This window comes from Helianthus annuus, chromosome 16, assembly GCF_002127325.2.
Source record: "Helianthus annuus cultivar XRQ/B chromosome 16, HanXRQr2.0-SUNRISE, whole genome shotgun sequence".
NCBI classification, from domain to species: domain Eukaryota; kingdom Viridiplantae; phylum Streptophyta; class Magnoliopsida; order Asterales; family Asteraceae; genus Helianthus; species Helianthus annuus.
In genome coordinates, this window is record NC_035448.2 from 152,562,163 (window position 1) to 152,580,709 (window position 18,547).

The 18,547-nt window shown below is 36.4% G+C and overlaps 1 protein-coding gene and 1 long non-coding RNA gene across 19 annotated transcripts; one reads left to right on the top strand and one right to left on the bottom strand.

Moving 5' to 3' along the window:
• Positions 1 to 734: 734 nt before the first annotated feature.
• Positions 735 to 10,660, bottom strand: LOC110905938 (GDSL esterase/lipase At2g19010-like). The gene is made up of 5 exons (XM_022151339.2): positions 10,332 to 10,660; positions 1,902 to 2,026; positions 1,536 to 1,772; positions 1,201 to 1,438; positions 735 to 1,102 (listed from the first exon to the last, which is right to left on the bottom strand). Exons 1-5 carry the CDS (start codon positions 10,636 to 10,638, stop codon positions 888 to 890), a joined length of 1,122 nt encoding a protein of 373 aa, XP_022007031.2. The 5' UTR covers positions 10,639 to 10,660; the 3' UTR covers positions 735 to 887.
• Positions 10,661 to 11,364: 704 nt separating this feature from the next.
• LOC110903883 lies at positions 11,365 to 15,632 on the top strand. 18 transcript variants are annotated; one of them, XR_004883988.1, is made up of 9 exons: positions 11,374 to 11,681; positions 11,753 to 11,932; positions 12,340 to 12,741; positions 12,830 to 13,007; positions 13,100 to 13,251; positions 13,361 to 13,650; positions 13,754 to 13,894; positions 14,948 to 15,167; positions 15,226 to 15,632. It is a non-coding gene; the product is annotated as an uncharacterized LOC110903883 (long non-coding RNA). The 18 variants fall into 18 exon arrangements; XR_004883994.1 differs by having other exon boundaries at positions 11,375 to 11,681; positions 12,532 to 12,726; positions 13,106 to 13,251; XR_004883983.1 differs by having other exon boundaries at positions 11,367 to 11,681; positions 12,340 to 12,726; positions 13,754 to 15,167.
• The last annotated feature ends 2,915 nt before the right edge of the window (positions 15,633 to 18,547 follow it).

Below are 18,547 nucleotides of genomic sequence, written 5' to 3' on the forward strand. Positions count from 1 at the left end.
TTTGATCAATTGTCCATACCCTGCCTAGAATGGAAACTTTATTGATGATGATTTTGATTTAGGTAATTCTTGGCATGATAGATGATATGTGTTGATTGCTATGACATATACAAGTATATTTAAGCATGTTGACATGATAAAAGTAACGGATTTGATGCCATTTCATGGTGGTTACAACTTGCCTATAATGGAAACTTTGTTAAACAAGATTGTGTAGGAATGCATGTTAGTTGTGTTTAACGATCAAACTTGATTCTTATGAGTAATTAGGATGCACAAAATAGTTTGTCATGATCAAACTATGTGATTTATGTTAGATCTTCTAGAGTTCTCAGAGGGGAAACTTTATTAACATTGCATCATGAAACTTGAAGGTTAGACATTGCATGAACTTGTAGGAATGTTATTGCATAATTTCTCGAATTTCTTTTAGTCATAGCCTGAACGTACTAATGCCAAATATGTCGATTCTTGAGTCTAGGATCATCTACTAGATGTGTAGATGATCCAAAAAAATCGTAATTTTTTCATGAACCCTAATGTTTTTGCAAATTTTTAATGTTGATGTGTAAGGTTGAGTTTTCTGATCAGAAAATGGGGGCCATTACGAGGACTATAACTTAATCAACTTTGAGATGAAATATGTGAAATTTTTACAATAGGTACGCCTAAGATATATTTTTAGCAATTTATTTCCCCGATTGATGTTGCCTCATACCATAATACCAACATATATTTTTAGCAATTTATCCGTTTCACAAATTCTTGTCGAGTACAACATCTTTTGTATCTTAGAAAATGTAGGAACAATTTGTTCACTTAATCATTCTTACTTGTTTGCTATTGTGCTAATAAAGCACCAAAATTTTGCGTAATCGTTCTAGATGTTAAAGTCGAACCAAGTTACTAATATCGTATGGGGAAGCATCCATCGGTGAAAGCGCAATATACGAAGACGTTGCAATGACATTGTGGGCCATTTCTGTAGGATGTATACCATCATAATAAATAGCCAACGCACGAAAAGGGCAAGTGGTTGCAGTGTGAGCACATTGTCCATCTACCATCACTTCACAACAAGGAAGCTTTGGCCCTGGCAAAGCTGAGGAGGCAAAAGATATAAGAAAAGTTACCACTTTTTAATGTTAATTTATACCATACTATGGAGTAATTATATTCGACTTATATATTTTTGTTTACCATGTTGTAATGATGAAATGTGTGTAACATTGATAAATGTGAACTTTGCATCTACTGTATCATAGTTTATCCCATCGACAAGAGGCTTAAGTTTGTCATTAAATTGTTTAACCAAGTCATTTATTGACTCAACACATAGCTTTCCTTTAGTGCCAAAAATATTTATCACAGCTGGGGTGCACCCTATTGGAGCAAGACCAAACACAACAATCTTCCGACCTCCCAATGTGTACAATCTCTGCAAGATATATGGTTCGAGTTGATAAAATAGTATGATTGTAAAATTAATTTCCAACAATAAATAAACGGAAATTAAACAAAAGTACCATACACACCTTTAGATGTTGAGAGTATTGTTGTACAAGGAATGATGCAAACTGATCTGGTGTGTATTTATGGCTCGAGTTGTAAAGAGTCGACCTTAAGTAGTTGTTGATGTAATCGTTGCTTCCGATATTGAATAGATAAAGGCACTTGCGAAGGTATTCATTCGTGTTTTCTTGTAAGCGAAATAGTCGTAAAACTATTTCATTGTGATTATTTAATTGCCTCTCTAAACTTATTCGATCGCCCTTTTTCAAATGTAAAAATTTTTGGATCATTATATGTCATGTAATTTAGGTTTAACTAATATAAATTTTGTTGAGAAGAAGCCAATCATCATTTTAAAGAAAACAGCCAAACAAATTATGTATGTTTACCAGATGACTTCCAGTTTCGCATAGAATGCCAGCTCCACCACTAGCATAGTTAACACCTTTACTTATCTGTGCATCGGTTGCAGAGGAATATGTTGGAATAAACTCATCGAGATCTAGAAGTTCACCTGCATTTAAGTAGAAGTATTTCTAGTTAAGTATCTTTCTCAAGCTATGAAGCTTACTATGAAATGCAATTTTATTTTTAATTTGTCTCAGGGTGTTGTTGCTAAACTAGATAGATGGAGATGTAAACATCACAAACCGAATTTCCCTAGAAAGGGGGATAATTAAGTTCGAAAACTAGATGTGTACATAACTTGTTTCATTAGTAGTGTTAACAAAACCACCAAATCCTACATCTATCCTTTAGAGGAAGATGGTAGTGTGGCTTTTTGATGATCAATAGAGTAGACTGTCACATAAGAATACATAATAATATGAGGTATCAATCAACATCAGAGTAAGATATGTGCTATTGTGTATGATATATTGAACTACCTCATTCAAAGTCATGATCTACGTGCCACGTATATATTATTGTGTATGTTAATTAAGCAAGATGTGGCGATCCGCTTATTATACGGATGGAAAGGCTTGAACATCCCAAATTGTTCTTTGATCAAAGAGCCTTTGAAGAAGAATATACGGTTCTCATAAAACATCATGGGAGTTCTTTGGAATGGTATGGAGTTCATTAGAAAAGTTCGAAGACTTTCAAGGAAAGGTATTGAAAGTTCCATCAAAGTTCCTTATTTAGCATAAGTTACCTGAAGTGTAACTTGTGAAGATTTTTTGATAATTATTAGGCTTTCTTGGTTCATATAGTTGTGTGTTACTCTACAAGACAAGTAGATTTAAGGAATGGCGATTTTGATCGAGAAGATTGCAGCAATGAGTATGCGTAGTGATAAGAATCCGTGCCGATTAGGTAGAATCTCAACAAAGAGCTAAGAAGGGTCGAGGTTGGTCGTAGGACATGGTGATTAGCATGGACAAAAGGGTCATGGATGAGTATGGATTCGGTAGATCTGATAGCGAATTTAGGTTTGCTATCAACATAGATCTGATAGCGAATTTAGGTTTACTATCAACATGTTAAGTGGTAGCTTAAAAAAGTGCGAGCTCCCTTAAGCTTTAAAGAGTCGGGATATGATGTATGTGCATGAACGCAATGGTATCATTCCTTGGTAAGAGAAAGAAAGGGTGGAAGGAGACTTTGTATTGGATATATAGTTGTTCTTAGAAAGGGGGGGGGTGTATGGATGATAGATGTTACAACCAAGATTAATATAACCACAATGCACTTGAAGATTCAACGGCCTTTTATGGAGATTTTGGCACGTGGATATCCGTGAGATATGTGTACAATTAAAATGTGGGATGGGTTCGCATAATAGCTTAGATGGAGTTGGTAAATGGCAACGATAAAACAAGAGTAAATTACAAGTTTTGTCATTTATGTTTATACCAAATTGCAAGCGGTGTCCTTTACCTTTAAATTTGATGAGTTTTGTCCTTTACGTTTCAAAATCCTACACGTTATGTCCTTTAGCCCAAACTCAGTCATATTTTTTTGTTAAAATGGTCATGTTCCTTGCACATGAGGGTATTCTTGTCATCTTACCTCTCCAAGAACTATTGAGTAAATAACTTATATCAAGGAACTAAATGTTTAAAAAGATTAAAGAATAAGATATAAATATAAAAGCCTAGCCTAGCATCTCATTCACAACCAACAAACGCCACCATCCACCCCACATGCCACCACCACCGTTCACCATCTCCACCACCATTCAATAACAACACCAGAGGAAACCAAACCCAACCCATCAGCCATCTCCGATCACTCCGTCTTCATCCACCGCACATCTCCCTTTGTCGTCGCACCTCCACCATCTCCGATCACTCTGCCTTCATCCACCGCACATCCCCCTTAATCAAAAGAACTGAAGCAATCAAAAAAATTGTGATAAAGAATATCGAGTAAACAAACTTTTACTGAAATGAACTAAATTCATGTTTGACTCAACCAAATTCATGTTTTTAATACGCCACTTAAATCACTACCTGCGACAACCAATGGTTTTCCCCTAATTTAATTTAGGATTTTGCACTCGTTTTCAATAAATTCCACATGTCTTTACTTAATTGTTCATATTTTCCGATTTTAGTCGGAAGCCCGATCGCTGCAAATCCACCATTTTCTTCTACTACCCAACCCTGTCACCTGATTGATCTGCAAAGCCGACGAGAGAGAGACCGATTTTGGGTTAGTGGTGAACAGTGGTGGTGGGGAAAGAATGGAACGTGGACGGAGGTGGGCGACGTCTCAGATCTACAGGAGAGCATATGGGAAACGAGAGTTGGATGATGACGGTGAATGTGGGGGTGGCAGGTGCGGGTGGTGGTGGATCTAGATGAGAGCAAATAGGGAGCAAGAGGTGGTGGTTGGTGAGGGCGGGTGGGGGTGGGGGTGGGTTGGTGGTAGTGGTAAAATCATGACATACTCGGGCCAATAGAGGGTGCTATGCAGCAGCCTGACACTATTCCCCCACACACTTTCTAAAAAAACTAAAACGATTGCAATGCTGTAATTTTTAATTGGGGACAAAATTGTAACTTTGGGCTGGGGTAAAATCGCAATTTGCCAAAGCTAAAGCGATTGCAGTAATTTTTAACCAGGGGCAAAATCGTAACTTTGAATAGGGGAAAATTCAAAATTTTGGACTGGGGTAAGATCGTAATACACTCAGACCAATGGGGGAGTGTCAGGCAGTAGCCTGTCACTATTTTCCCACGTTGGTTTTGTAGTATATATAAATAAGTGATGGAATTCTAAGGTGTTTTTTGGGTTTTAATTGGATTTTGGGTTATTTGGATCTTTTTGTCATGGAAATCCTATCTGTAACCCAACCCAAATAAAATATGTGTTAATCTGTTTTGGGTTATTCGATTTCCGGTTTAGTCAGGCCGGGTTAATAGGTATATGAATTTTTAAATACAAGCTTCAATGCATACTTTACAATTTACTTAACATGATTATTATTAAGTAATACTTTACAATTTAACTTAACATGATTATTATTAGTTAAAAGAACACAAAATGACAAATAAAAACACTCCAATATAATATTCCGTTCAAACCCATGCATTAAACATGTAGATTTCTTGAAAAAAAACATCAAATACAATAAGCACAAAACCAAACCATATCAACCAATTGTGTAAACTAAAAAGAAAACCTCAAATCATATCATCAACTGAACCAAATCTTTTTAGTCGTCCAAACAACCAATGAAACACCAAAACGAAGCATCATGTTCACAACAACAAAAAAAAACTTAAGAGAGGAACTTTAGACTTTTGTGTTAATATACAGATATAAAAATATAATTGACATTTTTTTATTAATTCGGGTTAATCGGGTCAACCCGATTAACATTTCTTTAACTCAATTGCCGACTCGTATACAACTTTTGGGTTTCGGATACAGGTTCGGGTTAATTGGGTAACACCATTATCGGGTTTCGGTTCATTTTATTCAGGTCGAGTTTTAGGTTTCAGATAAAAAACACCCCGAGATGGAATGTAAGAGTTTCGAGAATAATTATATAGAGTGAATTGCAAATTTTGTCCTTTATCTTTATACCCCTTTTCAAGCGGTGTCCTTTGTGTTTAAAAGTGACGAGTTTTATACTTTATGTTCTAAAATCCTGCACGTTTTGTCCTTTAGACCTAACCTAGTTACCTTTTTCAGTTAAATCAGATCATGTGCATGGCACATGAGGGTATGTCATTTCACAATTATAAGGACTAATTGTGCACATAATCTAAAATACACAAGTATTTAAAAAAATACTTTAAAAAATCTATACTATATATAAAATACACGTCTTTCTCTCTCTAAGAAACCCTCTTTCTCTCTCATTTCTCTCTGCACTTTTCAACCACCATAACTTCACCACCACAACCTCCTTCATCTCTCTACCCCCTTCTCCCTCTCTACACTACATCGCCCCCACTAACAATCATCACATCCCCACCAACCACTACCGTCACAACACCACCACAACCCCCACGTGCCACCACCAAACCACCACCGCCCACCCCTTTACCGCCAGCAGCCACCACCGCACCGCACCGCACCACTCCACCACCACCCGCCCCTTTACACTGAACTCGGGAGTTAAGCCGCTGCATACCGCTCATCTGCAATCATGGCACTTGCATCCCCGATTCGTTCTCTTAAAACATACACATACTCTCTGGCGAACCTTATCGTTAAATTTAGAACCCTCAGAGGTAAATATACAATCGTTCTACTCGTTTTGATTCTCTGGACAAAAGCCCTATGATTTGGTTTGTTGTTAATAAACAATGAAGACAAATTTCTGAAAAGGAAGTGGGAACAGTTGTAGGGTTCTTGGATTGGGGAAGACGATGACCGGGATTAACTATTTACCTGAATTAAATTTGCTTTAGAAAACAAACAGTGTGTACCCCTTCCTGGTTCGACTTCTTTTGACATCAAACTTATTTTCCATTTTCCTTTTAACCGGATATAACCTGATGTTCAGAAGGCCCATAAGCAAATAAAAGGAAATATATTCTGATTTCTCAAAGTTTAGAAAACAAATGTATAGATTATGATTTTATTGTTGTGGGGTGGGGTGGTGGTTGATGGTGACTAATAGTGGCAGTGGTGGAGAATCGACTAGACAGGGAGGTGGAGAAAGAGAGAGAGGTGGTGGGCGGTGATGGTTGATGCTGGCGGTTGTTGACGATGGTGGTGGAGAAAGTGAGAGATGTAAAGAGAGAGGGGGTAGACTTATTTATATAACTTTAACTGTAAAAATTAACTGTGTTAGGCTTAAAGGACAAAACATGCAGGATTTTAAAACATAAAGTATAAAACTCGTCAATTTTAACCACAAAGAACACCGCTTGAAAAAAGGTATAATGATGAAGGACAATTTTTGCAATTCACCCAATTATATATTTGTTTTATGAGACTTAACAGCATCTCCAAAGCTTAACATTTAAAATATCTTCAAACACGTTAAGTTTGCTATCATATCATATTAATATTAAACACTACAAACACACATTTCTTCTCCAAAATAGACATTTACAAACTATGTATAAAGGTGAGTTTCAAATGTTTTTTTTAACGGTTAATTTCTTTAATCCTCTGTCAAGACTTGAACCTAAGACCTTCCCCTTCCCAACCTAAGTGTTTTAAAGACTTTGTCTTTACCAATGGACCACCACCCGTTGGTGTGAGTTTCAAATGATAATTGAACCTTGTTTTTAGAATTATGGAAACTCATGAAAAAACTAATCAAATTGAACTTCTTTTTTTTTAGAATTACGGGAACTCGTGAAAAAACTAATCAAAATCACTTTTTAAGAGAGGACGGGGTGGTACGTTATGGAGCTCCATAACGCGTTGAAAGATCACGCAACACCGGCGCCGGGACCATCCATCACGCTTTATAATTAAAACGCGTTAAACGTACAACACGTTGAAGTTTTGAAAATTCGACCGTTTGATTATTTTTGACCTTTTAAAAACGGTAATATTGATTTAAAAAAAACCTTTAAACCATTTATCTATTTATATCTCCATTTTAAACCATTTTACACACACCAATCTATATCTTTTAAACCATTTTAAGGGTGGAGATACAATAGGAAGTTTATTTGGCTAGAAAGGCTAGGAAGTGATCTTGACCATCCATTAAGTTAATCAAGGGCTAAGATTAAATCAGGGAAATTGAAAGGAATAAAAGAGGCGCGCGAGTTTGTTCAAGGGCATTCTAGTCAATCCAAGCCAATAGTTTCTCTCTCCTCCAATTCCCCCCCCCCCATTTTTTAAACGTTAATAACTCTTTCATACGACATTATTTTTTTATAAAAATTGCACCAAAAAAACGAGCGTTTTTTTATCTTTAAAACGAGTATACTATTGCTATATTTTTAAAAAAAAAATTTAAAACCCAGTTGCGTAAAACGCAATAGAAAAACCACCAGTTACGTAAAACGCAATGAAAAAAATCCTAAAAATGACATTTTTCTAAAACGCAATGCACCAAAAAACACAAAGAAATGACTTATTTGTAAAACGCAATGGCCAGAAAACACACAGAAATGTATTATTTGTAAAACGCAATGGCCAGAAAACACATAAAAATGTGTTATTACCTAAAACGCAATGCACCAAAAACACAAAGAAATGTCTTATTTGTAAAACGCAATGGCCAGAAAACACTTAAAATGTCTGTTTTCTAAAACGTAATGGACTGAAAACACATAAAAAAGTGTTTTACCTAAAACGCAATGTATCAAAAACACAAAGAAATGTCTTATATGTAAAACGCAATGGCCAGAAAACACTTAAAAATGACTCATTCTAAAACGCAATGGACTGAAAACACCTAAAAAATGTGTTTTACCTAAAACGCAATGACTAAAAACACTTAAAAATGTGTTTTTTTCTAAAACGCAATAGCCAAAAACCACATAAAACTCTCTTATTTCTAAAACGCAATGGACACATAAAACTGTCTGTCACTGTGAACTGTCTCAACCCCAACCAGGGGCTCTACCCCTTGGACCCCGCCAGGGGCTGCCGCCCCCGGACCCCCGCAAAGATCGTAAAACGCAATGACTAAATCATAAACCCAGATCGTGAAAATGAAATTAAAGAATTTCTTACATGGATCGAAGCCGATTTCTTCATCAATTGACGAAATTTGAATGATAAAAACACTTATCAACGCTCGAATCAAACGAATCGAGTGATTATCTCCAAAATCACCGGAAAAAACGAGATTTTTTATGAAATTAAACTGGGTTTTCTTCAAAAAAAAAAAAAAGCTGAAGAACACGTTGATCGGGTTTTGAATCATTGATTGGTGATGAAAATCGCACTATAATGTAGTGATTATTGAGATAGAAAGTGAAGAAATAGTTGAAGATGGTGGGTTTTGAAAATGGTGGGTTTTGAAAATGGTGGGTTTTGAAGTTACTGGGTTTTGAAAAAGGAAGAAGAAGGAGTTGGATTGACTAAAATACCCTTTCTCTTTATTTTAAAATTTGCCACATGTCATAATCCTATGACTTCCTAGCGAAAATTAACTTCCTATTTGATCTTTTCCCACCATTTTAAACCCATTTCACACATTTTTTATATCTTTCTCAAATGGAATTCCCTACGGATTCGACGTTTCCGATGTCTAGCGATAGTGATAGCGAGTCGTCTTCCGACAACGAAACGACAAGAAAAGATGTTGAGAGGGCATTTGGTGTTTTAAAGGGTAGATGGGGTATGCTACACCGACCGGTTCGTTCGACGACCAAGAAATCAATACATAGCATAGTGTATGCATGTATCATATTGCACAATATGCTGATCAAACAAGATGGACGTGCAATATCCCCGGATTGGGTGCCGGATCCTCCTACACAAGTTCAAGTTCCACAAAATATCCAACTAGAATTGCGTAATGAAGAAACTCACTTTCGGTTGAGATACGATTTAATCGAACTAGTAGGTTCTCTAGGTTTGGAGTTTCCGGATTCGGACGAGGAGTAGGGTTTTTTTTTTTTTAAATTGTATGTTTCTAGTATGTTAAATTGAAGTTGTATGTTTTAAATTTAATGAAATTTTTAATTTTAGTTTTTTATTGTTAATTTCTTATTTAAAATAAAAAATTAAAAAATTAGTGAAATTTATAATTTAGTGTTTTAAAATAAAATTAAAAATTTCTAATTTTAAAATGAAAATTAAAAAAAATTGGGAGTGATAGAATTCCATCACTAGTGATACCACCCCTCCCCTATATTTCTATCACTAGTGATAGAATATTGGGTGATGCCATGATTTGATTGGATAGTAGGAGTGATAGAAACTATCACTAGTGAACCATCCCTCATCCCCTAATATTATTTATTATTTAAAAGAAAAAAGACATTTAGAAAAGAATTTACTCTTCAATTAAAAGGTAAAAACTTATCCATGTGTAAATGTTAAACCTACATATATGTAAATGTAAAAAAAATGGTAAAAAGTCACACATGTGTAAATGGTAAAAAAAAAAAAAAAAAAAAAAAAAAAAAAAAAAAAACCCTTACATATGTGTAATTTTACTTTCAAATACACATAAAATTGAATGTGTAAATTTTATTGGTGTATTTTAATAGCGATGGCAGTATAATTTTTATTTAATTGGTTCTGACCAAGTTCTTGTAACTTTTATGAAATTTATGAGTTCTCACTTGGTCTCAACCACACGTTATTTGTGTGTAGAAGGGCCCATAATTTCTCGTTTGCCCTCCTTTGAAAATTCAGATGAGCTACTAAAAATAGGTTAAAGATATCGAATGAAGTTAAATGCATAAATCACCAAAAATATAACAGAGAAAGACCTATTTGGTCTGCCATGGTTCGACCGTTGGTGAATCTGCCCGTAACACCCTGTGGGAAATCAATGCCGTAAGGTAGGTAATTGGCTTTAGCTTCAGTCACAAGTTCATTGTTATTGCCGCTATCGACCAATGAATCTCCAAATATGTAGTAACATGGGACTTGTGGTTTGCCGAAGACTACCAATACTCCAAAATGCATAAACAATGCAATGATATAACAATCAACCATGTTTATTTGAAGAAAATATATTTTTGTTGAGGTACGAGAAGAGGAATGTTGTTTTACAATGCATAATGCATGAAACATAAAGGGTGGATAGGTGAGCAATTCAGTTAGGGTCAATAATAATTAAATAAAGGAATTAAACGATGCTGGAAAGTACTAAAATTAATTAAATAATTTTAGACAATCTTTAGTTTGCAACGAAATAAATTCTATTTAATAAATCCCACTATTTTGTAAAACTTTAGAATTATTATTACTTTATTATTACTATATATTACTATTACTTTACTATTACCCTTATATATATATATATATATATATATATATATATATATATATTTGAACGGCCAACAAACTCAATCCCGAGCACTCTCGGGGCACCCACTGGACAAACGGAGTACTCCGAGAGTAACCCGAGTCCACCACCAATTCTGGGGAAAACCCGGTAACCCACCCGCCTATAGGCACGACAGTGAAATTACCGGTAAAACCCGTTTGGCTCAAGGATCCAACCCAGGTTTCCTTGGGTCTCCTATCATTGCCCACCAGTGCCTCATTCTGCACCAAGTGAGAGTCGAACTTGCATCTCTCAAGAGAAATGCAAGCCCTCCACCACTTGATCTAGAGATCATTGGCACTATTACCCTTATATTAAAAATCAAACGTATCGAACAGTAAACTTTATTTAGAATTTAATGAAAATCAAACAGTAAACCAGGGCAATAAGGTATTAAATTTATCAAAATTATTACTATATGATAAAAGGTGAATGAACAGTTGTTAAGGCTATTTTGGGGATTTAAAACTTTAACCCTTACACGTAGTTGGACACTTGGACACCTCGCCGCCGCTCCACTTCAAAAAGGTCCACCTTAGAGAGATGGATAGACAGAGTAGCAGCTATAGCACGGTAGAGACAGAGAGAGAGGAGCGGCGGAAATGGAGAAACCGGCCATCGTCTCCCGTAGGCCACCCTCTTGGCCTTCAGTCAGACGGTGGTGGGTTGTGGTGGTTAAGTTTGTATAGAAAAAGAGAAGCTGAGGAATCAAAAGGTACGGTGGTTGGCGCCGGCGGCATCCGTGGGCGGAGGCCGTCCTGTACTCACCACCTCTCATTTAAGACAGGTACGAATTATTCTAGGGTATTTTTGGGCAATTGATGATCTTATTTGGGGGTTTTTGTGGTGGGTTTGTAGATAGAGAAACCAGAGGTCACACCACACCGACGCAATCTACGGCATCGACGGTGGTATTGGGTTCTCGAGTCACCGCACCAACTGTCAACAGTCGGGTTCCAAGTTGTGGATAATTTTGGGTATTGTTTGGATTTCTATAGGAATCAATTCATACATAATGAATTCCTGAGAATTAAGCAGGTAACTCCACAATCTAATTTAGCAACTAAAAAGTGATGATGATTTGAGTTCTGGTGTTTGTTATTGTCATACTTTTCCCCAAATTCAAAGCAAAAACGATACCTTTTTTCCTTTTGTTTTTTGACCATAACTTGTCGAATTGCTAGGTATTTCTAACATGCATACATGAGTTGTAACTAAAATAGAAATCTGGATATTAAACTTACCACAAGTTTTTGATCATTTTAGTTAAACAACTAATTCTATTCTGAAATTGAAGCGTTTAATTTTCTTATTCCTTTTTTTGGTAATTTTTTAGCAGTGAGAGTAATACAATGTGTGTATTTAACATGAGCATAAACAATTATCTTCAAATTTGTTATTGAAATTTTTCTATTTAATTCTCAAAATGAATGTTTTTGTGTTAGTTTTGGAATGCAAGGAGAAGGATGTTCATGAGTAATTAATTAGCATGTATTTGGGATTGTGATGTTATTCTCTAAAGATGATTATTAATGTGTGGGCTGTTGGTATTCGCTGTGATTTGAGCAATGGCTTATTTGGGCTGTGAAGCCACATTGCTAAAATTCCACTGCTTCCCGTGCCATAATCTTTTGCAGTGGACAGAAAAACGGGAGAAAGAGAGAGAGTGGCGGTGATGGAGGAACTGGCCATGGTCTCCGGCCAGCTGCCCTCTTGTCCTTTTTGGGGGTTTCAACCTCCATTCGACCACTGGAGTTTTAGCGAGTGTGTTTTAGGTGACGACGTCTAGGGTTCTAGCGAGTTTTTGGCCTGTCACCTACCCGGTGATGATGGTGAGTTGCTATTTGGTATGGCAACTTTGGTTGTAACCATTGCACCACTGAGCCGACTTCTCTTGACAACGATGAGGCATGTGACATTTTTTCTCTTTTACAGCGACGATGACGGTCTTTTCGGATCTGATTCTATTGGTGTTGGTGATTTCGTTTTTGGTCACCGAAGTTCAAGGCAAAATATTGTTCCAGTTTCAGTTTTAGACTCATAAGCTGTAAAAAACTCACGAAGGCTGTGATGACTAGTAGGCGCCATTGCTTGGTTGGCATAATCAAGGACGGTAAGTGTGATATTCTCCACTGGCAACCTTTTTTGCAGCCACGAAGGTCCGATTGCCAAATCTGAGCCGATTCGTTTAATATGTTAAATTAGTTGCAGCTTCTTAATTGGAAGTTACTATTCATGTTATCAACTCAAAAGAGGACAAAAACAAGGTCAAGAACATGTATATGAAGTGATCAAGATTTTGATGGGTTGTTGGAATAGATGGGGATATATTGGCAGCTCTGTTCTTCAGGATTTAGGTTTGATAGCTCCACCTGTCACTTCACTTCAGTTTATTTATGATTTTTGCCATATTTATCATGTTGTTTCTTCTTTCGTATAGAATATTACTAATTGGAATTATCGTAGTTATGTAGGGGCTTGGGTTAATTTCAATATTTCAGTATGCCACATTGGACCCTCTGAGCTTGATGATGAATCAACTGTAGATTTCGGAGTTTGGTTCTGCAATGGATGATTTCAGAACTGATTTGGCTATTAGCAAGCAAATAATAATACTCTCCTCCTCTTTGAAGGGTTTCTTGATGGTGTTCTTCAGCTTTTGCCACATTTCGTTTAGCCCACAAAGCGCAAGTGCAGCCATTTTCGAAGTCATAGCTTATGGGCCAAAAGGAGATGGATATACAGACGACACTGTTGTAAACCACGTCTATAATTTTAAGTTAAAGAGAATGTGGTTCCATTGCATGCTATAGAACCACATGCCACTTATATGTTTTCTAATTAGGTTCATTTCTACAGGCTTTCTTTTGAGCATGGGTTGGTTTTTGTAACAACAGCCCGCGCGCAACCCCGACGATGGTCATGCCGCCAAGGAAGTTGTTTCAAATAGGCCCTGTTACATTCAGTGGTCCGTGCAAATCCCCTGCAGTGAATGTTCAGGTAAATTGAGTCTATAATTGAAATCATTAACGTGATTCTATTTTCTTTTTCTACAGATTGTTGTTTTGGAAAAGAATGTATATAAACAAGTTTATTCTTAATGGTTCAAACATTTTTATAATATCAGTTTCCTCTCATCAAACACCAATTCTACTTTCATGGAGCTATATTTATTATTTTTCCCTTTTTTGTTTATCGAAGCTTCATGTTATTTTATTATCATAACTTTTTAAACATAACTAGATTGTTATTAAATATGATGTACCAAAACACAACTTATACATTTTCCATTTATATTTCAGGAAAAACCCTCATTGATTTATTTTGATTGACTTATATAAAATATATAATTCATATTTATATATTATATATTTTCTTATTTTACATTGTGCTCTTTTCCTTAAAACGATTTAAGAGTAACTTTTATGTTTGTACTTTTATTGGTTCAAATTATTGTATATCTCTCTACGCCATATACATTTCCCATTAAAAATTAACATATATTCTTACACAGACATAAAATCGAATTACATTTTATTGAGGCTAACACTTTTTCCGCTACACTTTGTAACATAACAGGTCCAATGATATCTAAAAGAATTTCAAAGCTGAAACAAAGAGACTTCATATTTATCTGTAATAATACGAGTTATAAAAAGTGGGTCCCTGACCGGACGAGTGAGTTATGCTTGTCGTCCGTGGACCAGAATGTAATGCTCAACTAATTAAACATTTAAACCCACCTGAGCCTATTTTGATCATAACCCCATTTCATCCAATTCCAAACCATACTGAACATGAATTTTAGGCGGCCCATTTCGACCCGTTACCCAAACTGATCCACTCAGGGCTTTGAGCACATTCATGTCGGTACCCATTCAGGATGTAATTTGTGTATAAAATGTTTGTAACAGTTTGTTTTTGCACGCCGCAACGCGCGTGAGGTTAAATCCCTAGTTACTATTAATAATACAACAAAATGAACAGTAATTTAATTATATTATAATATTTATATTACAATAATAATTATTATTATTTTCTTTACTTTCTCAGTTAGATAAGCTTGGTGTCAACCAATACTGGTATCGAAAATACAGGTACGATCCGGTTCATTATCGGTACACATGAAAGTAAAAATCAGCACCAGCCTGATAAGAAAACGCCAAAAGTCGGTACCGGATTGAGTTTGAAAATCTTTTAGTTCGGAAATTTGGTACTGCTACACGGTACCATTTGTTCATCCCTGATCACGGGTGTCATACAAACAACAACGGTATCGTTCAACTTTTTCTTGTTGATTTTCTTCAAGTTTTAATGATTTCTTTTTTTAGTTTCAGGGGTAGGGATGAGCACGGTGGCAACCGATACCGAAAAAACCTGTTACGGTACCGGCATATGAAGATAAAAATCAGTAGCGAACCGGTACTAGGAACGCCAAAAGTCGGTACCGAATTGGTACTTAGGATCCTTCGCTTTGGGAAATTCGGTACCGGTGCCCAGTATTATTTGCTCATTTCTGACCACGAGTTTCATACGAACAACATCATTAACATACAACTTTTTGAGTTGATTTTCTTTCGATTATTTTTTACTGTTTTTTACATTTCCTTTTTATTCTTGTTAGTGGTTCCGCGTACAACGCGCTCGTAGTGATTTCAAAACACATGTAAACACAAACTAAATAACAAAAAATTTTGCCGCAACGCAGCTATGGTGATAAACCTAGTTTGATTCAAAACATAATCCTCCAAACTATGGGAACTTTTGTTAGTCACTTAGGTTTGCTCCAAAAAAATAATCACAAAGGTTTGCTCCTTTAAATAAATCATAAATCTAAAATGTGATTCATAAAAATAGCGAGTTTAGCATATAGTTGTTATGTATTACGGAGTATAAACATCATAGGTAATGTAGTTGGGAAGTATGTTTTACATATATAGTTTTTTTTTTTTTTTTTTCTTTTGTCAATGATCTTCTAATGTAGAGGTTATTGGGTAAAAATGATTTGGGTTGAGCCACGAGTTTTACCACAGTGGACCTTCAGTGGTAAGTTTAGGTTTCTTCTGGAATGGTGACGGGCTGAGACACCAGCCGTCTACATTCACAGGCATGGATGGCATTTTGCTATTGGTTTACCTGGGTGATCGGCTTTTATTGGTTGTTAAAAAAAATCCATATATCATTTTCCAAAAATAGTTTTTTGATGGTACCTGAAATTTTTAACGCGGGAATTCTAAGAGAAAACGAAAACAAGTATATTATTCTGTATGAACAATGTGTAGCCAATTCGTTTATGTAAAACTGACCAAAGACTGTTTTTATATAGGCTAACATCACAATGTCTTGTTAATGACAACTCTTCAAGAAAGAGTATATTTGGCCACCAAAACCGTTGTTGCTCACCTGAGTAGCAGCTTACTACAGAGTACTGACAATGAGTTCCAACTAGTTTGTACCGACAATCATTTTTATGCAAGTTTTGTAGGAACCGTTTATGTAATTTAAATAAAATAAAACAAATTTTATTAACTGATTACAATATAGAAATAGAAGAAAGCAGAATTACAGTACTATTACAACTGAAATAATTGAAATACAAGAAATGAAGATGAAGCAGAAATGAAAAGGACTGAGGCACGTGTTCAACACGTTTTTCTTAAAACAAATTCCGAGTCTCCCAGGAGTACTCGTTTTGTTTCCCCAGGGTACAACAGCCGAACCAGCGTACTGCCGGAGATGGTCTACAACCCGAAGGCTACCTTGATACGAGCAGGAAGAAGATCAGAAAGTTATAGAGAATTGTTTACATACGCTGTGATTTTCTGGTGTATCTCTGCAGTGACAATGACGTTGTATTTATACAGCCTCTGATTCGAAACAGTCAAAATGAATTAAATGAGAGGTTTAAATTGCATTAAACGTCTTCAATCATTCTAATACGTCATTTAATTCGCAGTTAAAACCGTTTGACTCGTCAGTTTCGAATGCTGAACTGAAACTGCTTCGTCATTAAATGCTGTAAGCTTCTACGCGCGCGCGCGCAAGACACACTGGTGCGCGCGCAGGTCTGCACGCTCATGCGCGCTGTGCCATTTTGGTCACCGCCATTCGCGCGTGCGCCACACTGACTCAGTGTAACAACTCTCACCAAAACTATTAAGTTATTATTTTATTTGTCTAAATGGGAAACCCTAATTGAAACCCCCAAGTAGTATGGTGTAACCCCAAAAAATTTCAGAACAATCAGAATCTGGATCAGGGCCCCTAAAACTCAAGGGGGTATCCCCTAATCATATATATCTGCTTAAAACGATTGAAGAACGCGTAGTTTTGAAATCTGTCAACTCAGCAGGCCTAAACAAGTGACAAGGCAACCCTAGGCTAGGGGGGTGTGCCCCACGACTCGCGACAGGGGAGGGGGATCCCTCCGCGACTCGCGGGCGGGTACGGGGTATAAATACAGGGGCTTGGGACTTGAAGTTTGGCGCTATTTCGACGTTAAAACTCGTTTCGTACACTGAGTTATACGCTGTTTACTTCAAAACACACACACCACACAAAACGCTGCCACGACGACAGGGTAATAACTTGATCACTGCTAAGATTTAATATCCGATCGATTGAAACTATCCAATGGATGTTTAAGTGCTGCCCGCATTAGGGTTATACTTTGTCATTCATCGTGAATTCGATGGATGTTTAGTATTGCACTTTGTCATTCGTTGTGAGGGTTGTATCTCGTGAATTATCGTAAATGTTATATTAGTTACTAACCTAGTTCGTGTGTATTGTTGTTTAAACTAGGTTATCAGGCTTATCAGTAGGCAAAACTCTGCCCGTATAAACTTGCAATGTGAGTCATTCTCTTTTTATCAAATTTGCTTTCAAAATCATGTTTGATTTTAAAGTTATAATTACAGGGATTGAGTTTTTGTAATCTTCAATTACTGCCGGTATGTGGGGTTTTGTATACATTACTTGATACCCGTCACCATTGGACAACGGGTTAGCCAATGGGTGATCTGACCATAGTCACAGATACAGTCGAGTGACAAATACCGATTTGGGGTAATTGGTTGATAGAAGCATTGTAATCACCCTTAATACTGTGGATTATAACAATGTGTCGTTTTGTGCAACTTGAATGACTCGCCAGTATTTTTGCTGATAAAACCTTTTTAAAACATGTTTCAGGTGATCTGCTGTGAATTAAGGAAAAGTGTTGTGGAGCACTAGCAAGCTTGAAGTAATGGCTTAATAAAATAAATAAACATGTTTTGTAAAACCGGAGTTTCTCGGTGAAATTCCCTTATTGTAATTTAGGGGTTTTTATCCCGGGTTATGAAATAAAATAATCGGGCATTTCAAGTTTTAAAAAGATCCTATTAAAATTTCCGCTGCCATAATAAACAATACCACAGGTTTCTGTCCCGCGGCTCCTGGACCGGGTCAAACCGGGTCGGGGGCCGTGACAGAAAAAGGTGGTATCAGAGCCACTGGTTTAAGCCAATTAAGTATTTAGAAATACTTAATTTATCGAATTGCCATTATGTGATTTTGTGAAATTTTTAAGTTTACAAATTTTAAATTAGGATTGTGGGCGTCCTCGTGTGTGCTAACAGCATGAACGAATTATCAGAAGCCCTTCAGAAT